Source organism: Aquila chrysaetos, chromosome 19, assembly GCF_900496995.4.
Source record: "Aquila chrysaetos chrysaetos chromosome 19, bAquChr1.4, whole genome shotgun sequence".
NCBI lineage: Eukaryota > Metazoa > Chordata > Aves > Accipitriformes > Accipitridae > Aquila > Aquila chrysaetos.
Window position 1 is genome coordinate 3,707,503 of NC_044022.1, and position 18,375 is coordinate 3,725,877.

At 37.9% G+C, this 18,375-nt stretch overlaps 1 protein-coding gene across 12 annotated transcripts in view; it reads right to left on the reverse strand.

The window, feature by feature from the left end:
• Nucleotides 1-18,375, reverse strand: part of FRY (FRY microtubule binding protein) — a 251,433-nt gene that overhangs the window by 53,914 nt on the left and 179,144 nt on the right. For all 12 annotated transcript variants that reach the window (XM_030042562.2, XM_030042563.2, XM_030042557.2 and 9 more), the window contains 9 exons: nucleotides 17,864-17,963; nucleotides 17,382-17,553; nucleotides 15,331-15,587; nucleotides 13,311-13,457; nucleotides 9,134-9,302; nucleotides 8,318-8,408; nucleotides 5,488-5,570; nucleotides 2,269-2,419; nucleotides 1,610-1,713 (listed from right to left, as the gene is read on the reverse strand). In XM_030042562.2, the coding sequence (XP_029898422.1) occupies nucleotides 1,610-1,713; nucleotides 2,269-2,419; nucleotides 5,488-5,570; nucleotides 8,318-8,408; nucleotides 9,134-9,302; nucleotides 13,311-13,457; nucleotides 15,331-15,587; nucleotides 17,382-17,553; nucleotides 17,864-17,963 (1,274 nt within the window). The remainder of the gene's footprint in view (nucleotides 1-1,609; nucleotides 1,714-2,268; nucleotides 2,420-5,487; nucleotides 5,571-8,317; nucleotides 8,409-9,133; nucleotides 9,303-13,310; nucleotides 13,458-15,330; nucleotides 15,588-17,381; nucleotides 17,554-17,863; nucleotides 17,964-18,375) is intronic.

An 18,375-nucleotide genomic window follows, 5' to 3' on the forward strand; every position in this document is an offset into this window, starting at 1 on the left:
CTAATATACAAAATTTGAATATTTGATAAGTGTGCATTTTCCAAAAGACCCTATTTCAACAAAAAATTTCAAACAGAACAGTTGATAACAGAGTAGCAGAAAAGGAGAATGAGGTAACTTCTTCAACTATATATGGAAGTATATCACATATACTCTACCACTGTGCTGTAACCTCCCACTTTCATCTTTTTTGCCTGCTAAACAACAGATTCTTCCCAGATTGCCAGTGAATAGACTTAGTGGTAACTATGGAGACTGAATGAGAAGTGGACTGCAATCGCTAGTTATAATAAATTTATTTCACAAGTGTCTGGCTGTGTTCATTTGTGAAAACTATTATTTATCAACCGTGAAAGTTAGGGAATGGCTTTATAATGCTAAATACTCTTGTGTGCTAAAAAATTAGGCCATTCACTTTTCATAATGTTGTTATCAATTAATATGTATAGTATGATGGAAATAACCAGGGAGCTGTGTACAGCCCCTATCAGTTAATAATTAAAATAGTGAAACAATAACGAGACATGATTTAGGGTTTAGGAACTAACTACTAGACAATGGGGCTTTATGTTTAGGTCAGAAAAGGAAACAGATTGTGGTCTGGTCGATAAACCTTGAAGAACCACTTGGAACTGCCAAGATTAGGGAAGCAGTAGGTAAAAAGTAATTCCTATAGGGGGAGATTGCGACCACCGACTCATTGACCACCTACACAAATGATACCACCTACTCAAAAGAAGACAATGAAGGAAGAAGACAGAGTCTGTGCACTAAATTACATGAGGATCGAGGAAGAAAGAACCAATCATTAAGGAAAATAACAATGAATATGTATTAGTCAAGTGTGTAAACGTGAGGATTTTTGACACAAGGGTGTGCTGTCTTGAGACAGGCACCCATTCAAGTGCATCAATTAAATTAATTTGAAAATACCTCAACTCTGTGTGCTATTGGCTTGCACACTGGGTAAATGAACCCATTTGTGGGACAACAAAGTAGCAGGATAATGAAGGTATCACCCTCCAGTTGAACTGTGTTACAGTCAAGAACAGACAGCAGTGGGGGAAAAGCAGTGCCTCTATGCTCAGGGAAGACACTGATGATAAAGTATTCCATTAGCAGTGAAATTAATGAAGCTTGCTTTCCAGTGGTCTGTGTCCTACCTTTACTATCTCTGCTGTACAGTAATCTCAGCTCTCTGACATAATATTTTTGCAAAGGCGAGAGACAGCACTGGTGTGTGTAGTCCAGGTCTAAGGCATGTGCTGACTGCCCAGCTGCCCATCACAAACCACGCTGTACAAAGGTTGTTTCGTCTGCCTTTCTCACGGGTGGGGGGCTACAGGTTTTTTAGAGATATTTTAGGAAGTCAATCATCTTTGAATTTCTACTCACCTCTCAAATTTGGGTGAAATTGGCCAAAATATTCAAAAGCTTCAAAGTTTTGAGACTAATTCACAGACTGTAATTGCCTCAGGCTTTTTTTTTTTTTTTGAGGAAATTGTAACTAAAAACTTGTAAGAAACATAACTCTACACCTTCAGTGAAACTAAACTAAAAGGACAGAGTACATTTATACTTTATTTCTTGTTCTGTTGGTCTTTCTTACCTAAAAAGAGAGCATGTACCAATAAAGGGAGGTGAAGAGCCCAATCTTCTCTCACACTGTGATCCACTACCATCTCAGTCATGAAGATGACAGCAATATTGCACCTGGAAATTAAATCACAGTATCAGTCTGAAACCTCTTGGAGATGGGAAAACAGTAACATGATGGCTATTTCTGAAGATATAAACCACCTCTGCATTTTCACATTTGTAGCATTTCTTCTCAGTATGATTAATGCTGAAGCACCTTAGTTACAGTATTAAGCAGGTAAGTACCCATTACTGAAAAGAACACTATTACTGTCAATACAAATTATGTAAAGGAGGAATTTCAGAATATGCATAGCCTATTTAGAATAAAAGATCAAGGGGGAAAAAATGCTATGAATAACAGCCACGGAGGCTTGGGAAAGAGAAATTTTCCTTTTCTGTTTTAGTTGTTTCTTCAGGTTGATCCTTATCAAAGTGATGTCCTACATTGTAAATAGGCTTTCTGGTAGAAAGCCTTCATTGCATGTTGATTTTAGCACTGGAAATGAGCAGAAACTGAAGGTATGATTTTCAGATGTTCTGAGTGGTGGGACAGTTGGATTGGTTTTGGTCAACTAGTAAGAGGAAGCATCTCACTTGTTTGAAATGTCAGAGTGAGAATCTGCTCACCTATGAAGTGGTCCCCGGGGTGTAATGGTTTCTGGGAGGTAGTCCACAAGTGGTGCCCAACATCCTCCGTTGTAAGGCATGGGCAGGGGGTGTGGTTGTTTGGTTTCAACAATATTCAATAACCAGCTTGTATATGGAGAAACAGGATCATCTGCATGGAAAAGCATTAAAACAGAGTGCATAAAAACCAAGTCTGGTTACATATTTTGGAGAAATAATTAAACAGAGTTTATGCTAACGTATCAGCTCAGCTGTTTGGAATAATGTGATAAAATGACATGAGGTTTGCAAATTCCTGTGTTCAATAACAAGTGATGCATTTTTAATCCCTCTTTCACGCTGCTGGAAATTAAACAAATTCCAGGCAGGCAGCACTGAATAGTAGGAGCTGCAGCTGAATCCCTGCTGTCACTTAGTAGCTTTGGATCCAGATCACAAAGCACCAAGCAACAGACATTTTCTTCAAAAATGAGAGAAAAGTTCAGCCAACGAAGCTGCTGTCAGAAGCCATCTGCTGCAAGGAGCCGTGTACCAGTGACACATTCTTGCAACTCCTCACCAGTGCCCTGCTGAGTGATGCTATAAAGGCAGAAGTTAAATGTCCCGAATTAGGAAGGAGGCATACGGAATGCAAAAAACATCTTCAGGGTGATTTTCTTTCAACAGGCATGAATTATCCCTTGAATTCTCAAAGATGTATTTAAATTTGCTTCAGTATGACAGCTGCTTTATGTTAGTAAGCAATAGGGTTTTTTCTTCCACTTGTTTATCCGCAATGATGTGGGTCAAGTAAGTTATTTGCGCTACTTTCTGTCTTCTCTCAGCTGCACAGCTTTGTTCATCTCTCTTGTATTCTGTTCCCTCTCATTCTTCTCAATTTTCCCATTGGTCAGTTTTTATTTCCCAGGTCTGGCAGTCTGTGATACACTGCCATGGAAAGTATCCTTTCCAGGCCTGTTCTTGACACATATCCAAACATTGCCCTTTGTGAATTTTTAACGAGAGCATTATTTTTTACTCTGGTTTTTTTTGTTACAGTTTTGCATTTTAGGTAGGTCAGAAACTCTCAGCCCTTTGCCTTTTTTAACAGCATGTATCTGATGCTTGTCAGCTTTGCCAGAGGAAACAAAACTGCTTTGATGCCTCCAAAAGTATCAGAGCTAGCTTTTTCCAATGCACATCACTTCTTGGTTTTAACGTCTTCAGGTTTCCAGATCTCCAGGAGCCCTTCAATGCAGTAGCTGCTCCTCCAATTATTACTAGAATGCCAACTTTATCATTCCCATTCTTCAGTGTTAGTCTTGCAAGCAGCACTTTAGGTCTTTATGATTTAGACCTCTACTTATTTCTCTCATCCTCTGGAGGATGATTTATTAGTTACAGATAAAGAAGAATATGCTGACCTAATAATGTAGCAAACTATAGCATTTTCACATATTCATCTTCTAAGGAGTAATCAGAAGTTTGCCAAATGCTTTTCACACAAAAAGCACTGCACAGTCACTATTTGTTACTACCAATTTAAGTGTTTCACATAAAACTGCTTCATGAAGTCCATGCTAAGACCTAGCTCCTCACTCATGTTTTCACAGGTTTATGAGCAGAGTGAGAAAAAAAAAGAAGCATTTTGCACCTTAACATACAATCTTTGCCTGAACAAAAGAGTTTCTGTGCTGCAGAGCTGTGTTCCCTATTTATATCCTCAGCAACACACGTATGCTCAAGTAGAGTGGAGAGAAGAGAGAAGCCATACCACCAACTCCTTCACAGTCTGGGCTGCCTGCCAGAGGGAGTAGTTGCACCTTCTTAATGGAGGTTGCATTATTTATCTTGTAGAATGACAAATGGTATAAGAATTACTCTTTCTTTTTAGAGTTCTATATAAATGTCAGTAGCTAAGTAAAATGTATTTTATTTTACATCTAGGTATTCATATATTTGCGGAAGGAACCCCTGCGAGAAGCAAACTTTGCACGAATATTCGCAGTACTATAAAGCTTGCACGTACAGGCAGGAAAAAACATTTGGGCACTGGCTTGAGGAGACATTCCAAAAGAGCAAAGAAAATTTCAGTATTCTTTAACCTTTTATTACTCTAAGCTCTTGTCAAAACCAGCTACTTGTGAAGAATGTTCTGATAATACAAACATTGTTCTGTTTTGAAAGATTGTTCATGCAGATCAGATTAGCGCTGGTGCTCCAATTAACATCTGCTGAAGAATTTTTAGTAGCTGCAGCACTAGAAAGCCATAAGAAAAACAAGACAAGTGTACCAAAACCCACTGGGTTCAATATGTTGCACACTTTTTTGTGTATTTAAATACTGCAGTATGTACATACACAATATTCTGTAAATATTGTGCTTCATAACCATGAAAAATAGTTGTTGATATACTTTATTAAATTATCCTATCGTATTGCATTTGACAGTGTTTCCACATTTTGCAGAAGAGTACTGCCAAAAAATTACTTGGATTAAAGAATATATAAAATCTTTTCTTGCCTTTTTTACACTTGGTTAGGGCCTAACCGAAATCTGTAGATTGGCTTCCTTACAATTCACTCCAGAAATGAAGTCAAACCATCCAACTCCTAAAATTTACACTGTCATTCAATAGTTGACGGAAATATCTTGGTTTTCTTTGGAATCTCTGCTGAGCATCAAGTGTCCATTTATAGTCTGTTTAGCAGAAATACATAAAGAACAACAAGTGCTCTCAGGAGCCCTATCTTACTCTCCCCTCTAACACAGGTTTGCACAGTGCAGACAGAAACTGGTTGCAGACAGCAGAGAAAAGCCAAAGAGGAGAGAAGACCTCATTTTTGGAAACTCCTGAATGTCTTCTTCATGGTCATATAACAGCACTTGATTTGGAGGAAAATACTGGTGAAGGGCACAATTCAAAGTACTCGCTGTAATGCTCTTGGAAGTCTTTCGCCTCGCCATGTACGAAAAGTTCAAGGTGTTACTGTCTGGAGGATTCTATGCTGCTGCCTTCTGTGAAGTTCTCTGGCCTTTAAATAGGTTTGACTGAGCCCAGGTTAAACAAAGGAAATTAAATAATGAGGTACAAAGATAAAATAAGGACACTCCCTGTATGGTGATGCTACATTACTGTTTATACAGAACTTAAACAGAGAGCCTCCACCAGTCTTAAGAATGTTTTTGTCTCCCACCAAAACACCAGAAATTTCATCAAATTGAATAATACAACTCACTTTTGTCATCATCATAAGATCCTCCGGAGCTATTACTGTATCTCGATTCTAGTCGGGTATGTGCTCTGATTACATTACTGAACCTTCAAATACAAGAAAAATCTTCATTATAAACACAAACTGACATTAAACATCTGGACTATACGCTTACTCTACAAAAAAAGCATTTCCTTAAGCATGCACTTGTATATGGGAGTAGACAGCAATGTGAATGTAATGCTGTTTCCTTCCACAAAAGAAGATTTTTGCAGCCAGTTTCTGAGAAGTTCTAACAGTGTGCTCCTGTGTCACAAGCTTTTAAAATTTAGCAGAGGGAAAATTTTCATGCTGCAAATGTGTGATTTTCTTGAAGCAAGAAACTGTGCTAAGGCTGAACTGAGATATAAACTGTTCGCAGCTAGTATTTTGTCACAGCCCATGTTCATGGGTAAAATTCCGTCAACCTGCTAAAGCAGTAACTGACTGAATAGTCCAAAGTCAGGCCCGCACAGGTATCAAGCGGCAAAAGCTGCAGCAGATCACCCTTCAACAGGAAAATCCAGCAACCGCCAGAGCAGACCTAGCAGAGGAGTTAAGGGATATGAGAGCCAGAACAAACTGTTCACAGCTGTCCTCTAATCTGCCGCAGATCCACAATAAGCTAACTTTTACTGGTGATCTCCTTTGGCTTCCTCCACCTCCTTGTGCTGTCAGTGTCACCAGGCCTGAAGTGGAGCGAGAGGAGCCATGCTGGAGGCTCACACACTAGTGAGGATGTAAAAACATCATTGTTTCTGCAAAGCTAGGAAATTAATTACAAATAACCATGTTAAAACAACTATATCAAACAAAATAAGACTGAAGGTTCTCTATACAACGTTCAATTCCATTTCTTACTAATATGCATACACATTACTGCAGATATTAATTATGCATTGACATATTATGCTGTTTCCAAAGCAGGTCTGTCTCATAAGGGCACAATAAATTCATTCTGAAGGTGACAAAAAGACATCACTAGCCATCTTAATTCTGCCATTTTCTGTCTTTCCAGTATCTGATTCTCCTATATTTTAATAAATTCCCTTAATAAATGTGTACAAACTGACAATTACTGACATATTTATCTGGCATAAAAAAAGATAAAAGAAGAATGAAGTTAAGGAAAAAGTTATGAAGAAATATGCAGAGATGAATTCTATCCTGTATGAAACAAATGGAGAATACAGGTCAGAAATTATTTGAGAGCAGGGCATTTTACATCATATTGCATCAACATAAAAACATAACTATCTTCTGATTAGCTTTGTATTATTAGAAAAATGCCCACGTTTATGAGAATAATTTGTTTACAATCTATTACCTTCTGTAAACATTATTTAATATGTCTTGACACATGAAGTCAATATTAACGGACATTCTAAGATTGATGTATTGATGTATTGGTTTTGAAGTGCAGATGCACTTAGAGCTTGTAATGTCTTTGGTAATGTAAATGCCAGCAATGAATTCGGGCAAATTATTTTACATTTTTTTCTGAGGAATCTTTCAGCAGGAAGCAGAATAGCAATACCAGAACTCTGTATCTTCCTTTCATTTTTATCATATAGTCTCTGGCAGATTTGAATGCCAAAAATCATTTTGGAGTCACATTTAAAATTTACATAAGACAAGAAACCCTGAAAACACAGTTAGTTTTAAAGCAGGAGATGAAGTTTGCTCAACTTATCTGCAAATCAACTAAACAAAAATCTAACTTAAAACTACAGAGCCATAAACATTTATGTAAAGAATAATAAAAAAATAATCCAGAGGAAAAAATGGATTTATCTTCCTTTTAAATACATTTCTAGTGCATATGCTGAAAACCATCATTTTGAGTCATACGCGCTTTACTATCAGTTTGAAACCTTACTTAGTACTAGGATGAGTGCCATTTTTTACTTACATTTAAATTGGCAGACAGACGTTAACTAACCTGACAAAATGCTACTCATGTTTATAACATGCAGAAGGTAAGCAATTCAAAAGGTACTGAAGTACAGAAAAGTTTGCTCACATAATTGTCTCCCTACCTCTAAGCCCTGAACTGATGGAAGGTGGGTTGGACTACTGAAGTGATACTAGCAACTATCAGGAACAACAGACTAATGTAATACTAATACACTTACTAATTAATGCTATTAGAAGTCATTCAAAGTTCTCTTACAAAAGTAAGTGGGTTTCAGTGAGAGAAGAAATACATATCTGTCTGTGCTCGAGAATTTGATGCCCCTTAAGCTTTGCATTTATTCATTCATCATTTGTCAGTATGTACCATAAGTAGCAAAAGACTAAATTGAATATATAGGCGAAGTATTTTACATAGCTTTCCTCTGTAAGACATTTTACACAGACAAAGGAGGTGTCCTTGCAATCATGGATACAAATCTGCATACTAAATATTACTCACTGTCCATGGAATCAAAAGGTGTTATCAAACCCGATTTTTCATAAAGATTTTAGTAGTCATTATTTGGTACACACTCTTGATTTTCTTTCTCCTTTGTGGATAATTCCTACAAAACCATGACCTACTTAGCACAACTTATTCAATGTAGCTTTAACAAATGTTCCTCTGCAATGAATTATTAAACAACAGTCAGGAACTAGAATCACGTGAATAGCTTTTTTTTCTTAAACTTTTATATATGCTCATTTTAAAATGGTCTTACTGGGGTAATGCCACTTAGGATCAGTCTGAGCACCAGAGTTCCTCACAAAACAATGCAGAACTTTGCCCAACATCTCACCCTTAGCCTAGGAAAGCACATAATATTTTGGAGAAAAAAAAAAACAACAAACCACAAACCTTTCATCAGTCTCTTTCACCATTCTGTTCTCCTCTACATCAGGAAAACTATCTTGGCCAGCTACAACAGTGTTACTGCTAGAGGTGGTTCCTGTATATGAGATGTCAATAAGAACACCATTACATGCAGCAGACAGTATTTGCAAAGCAATAAAAGCCCACAACTTAAGATCACCCTGCAAGTACTTGCGCATATGAATGAACACTGTTACCTCTACAAAGCAGGACCTGCTTGCATGGCTGAATGGTGTAAAGTTTACATGCTTCGAGGGGTAGATTAACATAATGATGCTCTTCCACTCCTTAAGCTAAACTCATTCTCAGGTGACATAACCTATTGTTTTTCAAGAATTTGGCAAAACACTGACAAGATTAAATTTGGGATTGGTGTCTCTTAAGTATCTTTGACTACTGCAGCTTGGAAATAGCTTTGAAAACAGAATTGCCACACAGCTGAGGCTCTCAGTTTTGAGGAAACTGCTGCTTTGGTGTATCTGCTGTGATCTCAGCATTGATGATGACTTCCTGTTCTGAGAAACTAGTGGTAGAATCACCACCTCATATGAGTTCTGAACAGCATCAAACGTTGGTAATATCTTATTGAAATAGTTGAGAGAATTAAGCATATGTTTACAAAGCATATGCAACATTAGAAATCAAAAAGAACTGTAATTTAGATGTGCAACAAGGCCCTGAAACTTGCACTTCATATATACACAGATCTGAATGGATGCAAAAGTAAGAGATTGTTTTTTCAAAGAGATGAAGATTCAAAAGAGCAGGAGAGCATAACTGAAAAGTATATTTAGGTCATACCAGAAGCTGCAGCTGAGGCTTTGTTACTGGCAGCAAAACGGTAAAATGGAGGATTATCGCAATGCTGGACTATTGGGTTCACTGGGTCAGTTTGTTGCAGCTCAAAAAGAAGCTCTTCCATTGTCTGAATAGTGTTATTGCGACATAGATATATTGCAACCTTTTTTATCTAGAGAAGAAAATAACAGTTATTAAACTCTGTCCAAACTGAATTTCCAAAGAAATCAATACACGTTACGCTGCAGTACTGAAAAGATCCAGAATGCAAATGTTACTCCTGGACAGACACCACAACCACACGACTGCATCCATCTTGTTCATACAGAAATAAAATTGCTCATTTTGATATCAAGGTAATTTCCCCAGCAGAGTGAATCTGTGTTCTAATTACCCCAAAGTTTTTGCTTACCATCCACAGATGAGCTGTTTAGGTATATAACTATATAACATACACATACACAAAACCCCCTTAATTTTGTACCTATCATTTAAGGATATCAGTGTTAACTTTGAATCACACTCAGGTATTTATAGTTTGAGTATGTGATTTCCATTGAAGATGAATCTTACTCTCTTGAATGGAGCAAACTTCCCATCTAGACAGCTAGATCCACCCAAAACTTCATGCCTATATTTCCAGATGTGGTTGATGTGAAAGAGGTAGCTGTAGCTGCAAAGAATAAGCTGGGCTCTGAGTAGCTACTTATATCTGTAATCAAAGCAATAGCACATGGAAGAAAGGCAGAGCAATTATGTATACAGACTTCACACATCCTGACTTGAAAAATCTCAGAGTATCATTTATAGAAATTCTGGGAATTTCTATAAATCTTTTAACAAGACCTCAAACCTTACTGTATGCATCACAGCAATGAGGACTGTTGAGATACTGAGATCAAATTAGACTGAATTCTTGAGGAAAAAAACCTGATAGCTATTAAAAGCAGAGGCGCTCTCTGGCTCAAAAACATTCGATTCATAAACTGCTGGAGCTAGGAGACCATATAGGGAAGCATCCCCCCATGCTTGTCTTTTTGTTTTTAAAGTTGTCCCTAAAAAGATACTTAGAGTGGAGCTAATACGCTGGACTGAACTGCCTGTTGGCCTCACCAAGTATTGCTGTTCTTAAACTTTTAAATACTTCCATTAAAATAACTTCCTGACTGCCTCTCTTTCCCTCTTTTTTCCTCTCCTTTTCTTTTGCTTAAAGTAGAGAAAATGCACATATTCAAAGTCTCTTTTACTCTACTGTGCTAAAAATTTCCCAGGGACTTTCCAGGGACAATTCACCTCCCTTTTGAGGCTCATTTCTAGTTGTGCTCACAGTACCACTTCCAGCTTCTTTCACCCCAGAAGGGGTCACATTCCCTACACTAAGTCTTTGCTGAAGAGGTTTCTGAACTAAGTATTCTAAGAAATCTTTCAGTACATATGTGAAAGAAAGGACAGCTCAGCAATTTGCACTGGGGCACTGGGAAAGAATGCTTAGAGGAAACATAATGCTAAGAGACAAAGCAATGAATTTAGCTGATTGAAAAAAATAATAAAAAATGTAAGTCAGGCATGTTTTTGGCTTGGACCCACGCAGGCAGAACAGATGGCTGAAGGCAGGAAGCAGCTGGTGACTGCCTTGGGGCACAGAGGGCTCCAAAAGGAGATGGGTAAACTGGCAATCTTGCAACTGCCCGGTCTTTTGAGCCCAGGTGAGCTGGAACAGTGCTGATAAACTGTTCAAATTCTCTTTATTTGCTAAAGTGTATGTGTTATCTATATGATAATGGAAGATACATGTTTATGGTATCAGCAGTCTTGTGTAGTTAGCAGTTAAGTATGATTTCTTATCTGTAAACTCCAGGGCATTATCAAAACACTAAGCAGATGCATGTGATAAGCCGGGTGTATTTTCCTACTCCAGACAAAGGTATCAGGTAAGGGGTGACTCATAAGCACAGTCAGGCTTCCTACAGAAGTTGAAAACTTTCTCAGATTTTGCAAAAATCCGAGAATCAGACTTTTAACTCAACATGATCAAACACAGACTAACAGGGTGGCAGAAAACACAGGAACCTTGTCAGCTGCTGCCACCGATGAAGACCTGATTGTCTTGTTAAGAGCCACTGGAAGCCTGGGAGGGAGAGCAGAAAAGTCCCACAGGTAAAATAGGAGATGCTGAGCAGATGAAGCTGGAGATGCCAAAACAGACTGCTCTCTTTGTGGGGCAAGAGGACCGTATTGTCCTGGAGGAGGACAGGACTGTGAGAGCCAAGGCTTCCAGGCGAGGGGGTTTGGAAAGAATTTGAAGAAAGAGGGGAAAGTGCTATGGGTAGGAAGAGGGTTTGAGGTAGGCTGCTCAGAGCTGTGCGATGGCAACAGTTTTGGAAAAAGGATGTGTTGAAAGTTCTGGGTTGGCAAGTATCTGGATGGGGGGACGAGGTATGTGAGGGGCTCCTGGGCAAGAGGCGACAGGGCTATCAGGCATTTCCAGTCAGGCTACAGATTTAGGAGTGAGACATATACTCAGCACAGGACTACTCCTTCCTCTTAGAAATCTGCCCCTATTTCTTTTGTAAGCTGTCAGAAATACAACAGCCCTCATTTTGTCTCTTATCTCTGGGATTTCCACTTGTTCTCTGCCAACACAGCTCCTCCTGATGGAGGCTACCTTTGGGCCTGATCCCAAGTCTGTCACAGATTGTAGGATCAGTCAGGTTGGAAAGAACCTGGGAAGTCTCTCCTCTAACCTCCTGCTGAAAGCACGGTCAACACTGAATGGAGAGCCTCTGTCACAACTGATGGAAAGATCTTCATTACCCTCATGATATTTGGGATCAACCCCTTTGCCTTCTCATATAAACCTTGAGCTTGTTCTTACAGCAGCTCCACTTTCAAATCTTTCCTCTTTTGATTAGTTAGGCAACACTGACTTTGCATATATATGCACTGATTTGAGAACACAGAACAGTAAACCCTGCAAATAAAAGAAAACCAACAGGATGTCTATGGTACAATAACCACATCTTGAAAAAATTTTACGGTCTTCTGTATTTCCTTTATTCTGTTAGGCACAGCAGTCATTGTAAACACTTTAAGCAAAGTATTATTTCAGCAACTGTAAATGAAGTACATTTATGAGGCTTTTTAGATAAGTTTAATCACATTAATAGTAATTTCAAATTTATTTCAGGGAAATCAATAGAAAGAGACTAATAAACCAGCATATCGTAATTGTGCTGGAAAATTTACTAAATTTAGATTCTGTTTCACCCAGCAACTGAGCAGTAAGGAACATGGGAATGGGACTATCTTGCTTTTCTCAGACAGCCCTGATTTTATTTTAACTTGAATAATAACAATATCCTGCACAGTGTGACTTGCACATTGCAGGAACAGTTATATAATTCATGACAGCCATGCAAAGGCAAAAGTTGATATGGTAAGGAGCTTATAAAGGTTAGCTATCTTGCGTCTCTTGAGATGTCCCACAGGAAGCCTTAGTCTGCTAAAGGAGAAGAGAATGTAGAACTTTCTTAAAACTACATGCTTTTCTGAAGGAACACCTAAATCTTTACAACAAACAAACTAATAAGATCATAGCATATTATATCCCATTCATGATATAACATCCATTGTTTAAAGGACTTTCAAAATTTAACTAATAGCTTTGTAAACTAATTGATTACTGAGAAAAACGATAAGCATTCAGTAATTTTACTTCTGTTCATTTTTCATGCAAGTTATTTAACCTCTGAACAGCCATTCTGTCTTTTTAATAAAATTTTAAATATATATAGAAATTGCATATTTTAACGCAATTCTGACATGAAAAAAATATTTCTAGTATTTTTTCTCATTCATTCTGGTAATTTAGGGCCAGTCCCTGTTACTGGCCCCTCACACAGACATGCAAAGTTGCTCTTTGCTTGAGAGGAGCCCACCTCTTGCTTGAAATGAGCTATGCTCCACTGGTGGAAACTGAGATTCCCACTACTCAACTCCTTTCTTGAATTTCAGTTTCTTGGCTCATATATTCCCACGATTTAATTTTGTACAGTGTGCTAGGGAATATGTTGGTACTTCTTATTTTTGAAACAGAAATCAACGTTCTGCAGGTGATAGCTGTTTTCTTCATTAAAACCTGTGCAACCAATAGCAAATAAAATAAAATGCAAACACTTACATAAGGTAAAAGGATGGTATCACTGCTAACACCACACAAACTAATGAGAAACTGCAGTGTTATCCTAAGGTTGTTACTCCATTTTTCATTGTTGGCCAAAGCATTCCAGACATTTTCCATCTCTGGTCCTGGAATTTCATCTCCATACTGCAAAAGATCATAGGCATACATTTCTTGAAATATGCAGACCTCCAAACTAAGGCATGTTCTTTTAGAGCATTTTCTCATGCAAAACCAACAGTAAAATGCTGTAAAAAGTGACAAAACAGTGTTTTCAAAAGCTCCCTGACAGACTTCAGAGCATAAATTCTATTTAAAAGTATTTAGGTTCAGATCCACAGAAGGACTTAAATCACAAAAAAAAAAAGTCTTTCAGGAATGTAAATTCAAAAGCCGATCCAAAAATCAAGCAGTTTATTGGGTTTCATCTTTACAGTTGTTCAAGCAACTGAAGTTCTGTTTCTGCATGTCTGTACCCAAGTGCTTCAGCCTTCACAGTAGTGAACAATTTGGCACCTCTCTCCTGAGTAAATCCTAGCAGAATTAAGCATTAGACAGCCCTTTGCTTTCACATTGGAAACGAGCAGCTTTTGCTCTCTTTTGCAAGACACAGTTATAGGAATACTCCCTTTTGTCCAGTCAATTAAATGGTTAGTGCACTGTTTTAACCACTGCACAGACTGATACTCTGCTAGAAGAGGAGTGGCAATTTCCAGGTCATGCTATTCTACTGAAACTTATTTAATACATATTAGCTACATCTACACTGTCACTGGCATCCACATTTATTGTCATCTACACTGGCACTTCTAGGTGCCAGTCCCTTTATCACACACACAGCCTCAAAGCTAGGTCAATTGATGCGGTTTGAAGGAAGCATACTTGTTCACTTTGGAACAAAAACTGTGTGATTTTGGAAGCAACTTACTCCAAGGACTGCTGCTGATAGGCAGTAAAGATGAGACTGCATCACATCTGTTTTCAACCCATAAAATTCCTCTAACAATATCCTAGAGACTCCATACCATCAGACAATTCACAAGCCAGTATCATGCTCTGGATACGCAACAACTATCAAAAAACCATCCTGGTGGGCTGAAGCACAGCCCTCACGTTACTTCAGCCAAGCTCATGTGACAAAATCCAAACAAAATAATAATTAAATTTTACTTACAGGGCCTCAACATGAGGCAAGATCCAGAATCAACTGCTATGTAGCATGGATACAGACATTCTGCTTGAGAGAGGATTAACCCTGAGCAGGTTAGGAAACGTGAACCACTCTATCCCATACGACATAGGTATCAGGCATTACTTCCTGGAGTTTATGTATTTAGCAGTTTAGACATAGGTACTGAATCTGGCAAAAGCAGTGCCAGAGCAGGCACGGCACGCTAGTATAGCAGCCGGCAACTCAGCAAAGAGAAGGAAAAGATGGATTCCGAGTACCTTCTCCACCAGCTGCTTAGGCATTTTACATGAAAAAGTAATTGGTAAAAAGGAATCCCTGGTCCTTTATCAGGACCTGGGATGTAAAATACCTTCCCTTTTAGAAAAGAATGTAAATAATTTTTTCCTTTTCTCTCTCTTAAAGAATAATGTTTCCTAGAAAGTACAAGAGCTTCAGTAGGACAAATTCCAGGTCCTCATTCTCACCCCCAAATAAACTTTCATCTGTTGCCTTAGACATTAACCCAGCAGGTGATACAGGAGGGAACTGAACTTAGTTCCTCTGTAAGTAATCCTTAATGCTCTCACTATTAAGGTTTTTTTAAAAAGGGTAAAACACTTTTCTGTGTTCATGTTTTGAAAGAGAACAGTTTTAGCATTGTCCTTAAAAGAAAAAGTGAAGGAACTTCTTCAAAAACAAGGTTGCGTCTGATCAGTATAGACTGTTCCACTGCAAAATTTCTGGTATCAGAGGGAAGAAACCTAAGTACCTTTTGCTTAAGAAACCTAAGTTTGACTACTTCAGAAATTGTTTTACAGGTTGGTTTCTTTGTTTGTTTTGCTTTTTTACCTTGGCTGTCATATACATGAGATTATTAAGAACCAGTGAGGTGGCCTCAGGAGAGCCCCAGCCATTGCCTTTTAGTCCACTTGTGACTGCTATTTCCCCATCCTTGTCCTTCAGTTCATCTTCTGGAGTGGTAGGGCTTGAACCAGGGAGGAGCAGTCTGTTATCTACAAGTTCAATATTATGAAGCCATGGTAGCAGATAGGCAAGCATGATCTGTCTTCCATTTGGATGTGTTGTTGGAAATCGCTGGCTTACCTCTAAAATAGTAAAAGCAGAAAAGGACAATATGTTAGTCTATGAAGGAAACCTTAAATACACGGTTTAAATCAGATTTCTGACGTGTGTTAGACCACCTGATGGTTTTTACCTTGCAAACCACAAGCCTACAAAAACATGTACTTGAGCTTCCTGAAGAGAAACATTAATTTAATGTTCAGTAATAGCAAGCAATTGGTCAGGTCTTCTGTCTAAAATAACTAACATAGTCTGGACTTAGAAACAGAAAGCCACCCCTTGTTACTGTGCCTTATTATGTATTAAGTTAAATGGATGTCAATAAAGAGGAAAAAGGATAATGCAGTTACTGGTGGTTATTCTAGAATTTCAAGAGATTTTGGAGAACTACAATAAACGTACAGAAGTGTTCTGCAGAATTACAAATGCCCCATCAGCCTCCATGTTCCTAAGCTATAGTTTAAATCTTAAGGCACTTAGTATACTGAGTTTACAAAAACACCTCGCATATATTAGGACTCTTATTTCCTGTGGGGAGGCCTATAAAATTCATAGTCGGCTGCCAGTCCAGGAGTGCTTGTATACAGCACTTTATATAGTTTATAAAAAAAAAAAAAAACTGGCACTGTAAGGGAAAGGGATTTGGAAAATGTGGGATAAGAAATACAGTGACAGGCTCTCTGCCAAGGTGAACCACATTAGCTCTCTTTACCAGAATTCTTCTGTAAAATCAGTACAGTTAACATTTCCTTTCTTTCCTTGCTGCCTGGTTTTTAAAAATCTTCAAGACATACACTGTTCTCTCTCCTTATGATCCTAGACGTACAGAAACGGGCTTTGATTTGGACTGTGTATCTGAGTTCTTTTAAATGACACAGCCACTACAGCAACATGAATAGACGGTAACAGTAATAATGAGTAACATTTGGTTTTTTTTAAGATAAATGAGCCATAAGAAATTCCCTACACCAGTTATTTATAACTCATGGTATCTTGGGTACTGAGAAATGGATGATGTATTGTTCCTTTACCCTTCCTCCAGCCCCTACAGACTAAAAACAACAGAAAGGGATTTTAAGAGCCAGTAAGAATTCCCACGATTACAGACATTGCATTCTGTTATTTAAAAACTAGAGCAACACATTAGATAGATTAAAACAGACAGATACGTCTCAAAACGTCATTGTTCCCAGGAATGGTCTCAGAGTGGGCATGATCTGAATGGTGCTCCTGCAGGTCTGCCTCTTTAACATTTTTCTCAGTAACCCTGACAAAATGTATTTCTGATAAAATTAAAATGATACTAAGACTTGCAGATGTGGCAAATAACAGAAGGCAGAGATCACTCATTCAGAATGATTTGAAACATTGGTAAAACCAGGTGCACGCAATCCATCTTCCCAAAGGTAAAGTCTTGTTTATATAAAATAAAGAATTCTATCCTCACAAGTATCATCTATATAAATATATGTGTAAGAAGAATCACTATGCTTAACATGAGAACCCATTATAGTAGAGTTTGCCAATGTCACTTTAACTTATTCAGGGCCCTTGTAATTTCAAAGATACCCTAAGATGACACAAGTGGCACAGAGTCCCCAAACAGGGTTTTTAAATAGCTATTCTGTTCTTTGTATAAGTACCTCTAGGAAATATATATTGCATTCCTAAACCTGATTTGACCTGAACCAGAACAAAAACAGGTCAAGCTAAATTTATAAACAGAATTGCTGTTCACAGGTGGAAATAAATATCTTGGCAGTCTACCATTTGTACAAAAAAGTAAAGTAGCTAGTAAGTCAAATAGATATAGGTACCTGAAAAGAGTGGAAGGGTAAGTTCAGGATACATCCTTGCTAGTTCATATGAAAGAAGGGCAAGTGAGACACTGTAAAGAGGTGGCAATGGACCATGTGTACCATACAAGATACTGCCTGGTCTTTGCTCAGCTACCTTTTTTGAATAAACAAAAAGCTTTGATTCAAGGATCTAGAAAAGACAAAAAAAATAATGTAATGAGACAATAAAAATTCATTAATTCAGGAAACATCAGCATTCCAAGTTTAGGTATCAGAGAATGATATATATGCTTCAGAGTATACTCTCCAAATTTGAAAGACACCATAACTAATATTTTTCCATTCATTTTTATATAAATATTCCCATAAGTATTTATAGCCAAGACAAAACTAATTGTTTATTTTCAAAACAAAACTAAAAAGCAAATAAACAGTACTTTATAAGAAATTCACCAAAAAACCCCAAAGGTAGGAGGACAAAAAAAGTAGCTGATACATGCCTGCATAAGTTGCATGGAAATTTCATAAATCTCTCTGTTGGTGTCAGATGCCTTGAACAGCACCAAGTTTAAAAGTGTCACTATATCAAAAGGATAGTTCCTAGAAGAATAAACAGTACATTTTTGTGAATGTTGGAGAGGAATGTAGATTATTTTCACTCTGATTTACTCCGTAATATGGTCTACAGAGAACGTCATCTTTCTTTTCTCTGTTCTGCCACCAGAATATGGGAAAGGGAGCTCTTATGAATACATGCTGCCTGATCAAAGGGCCATCTGGTGAACGGGAAGAAAGAAAGGATTATTTGCAATTACCTTAGACTAATGCTTAGGAATGCTCTGAGTCACTCACAGGGAGAAACGCAATACCTGTATCTATAACTGTCAATTCATTTTAATTTATAACATAAACTGTTTAGAGAACAGGCCAACACCCATGAGAGAAGATGGGTAGCATAAAAATTTCCAGGGATAAAGTACTTCTTAAGCCAAGCTGCAATTAAAACAGTTCC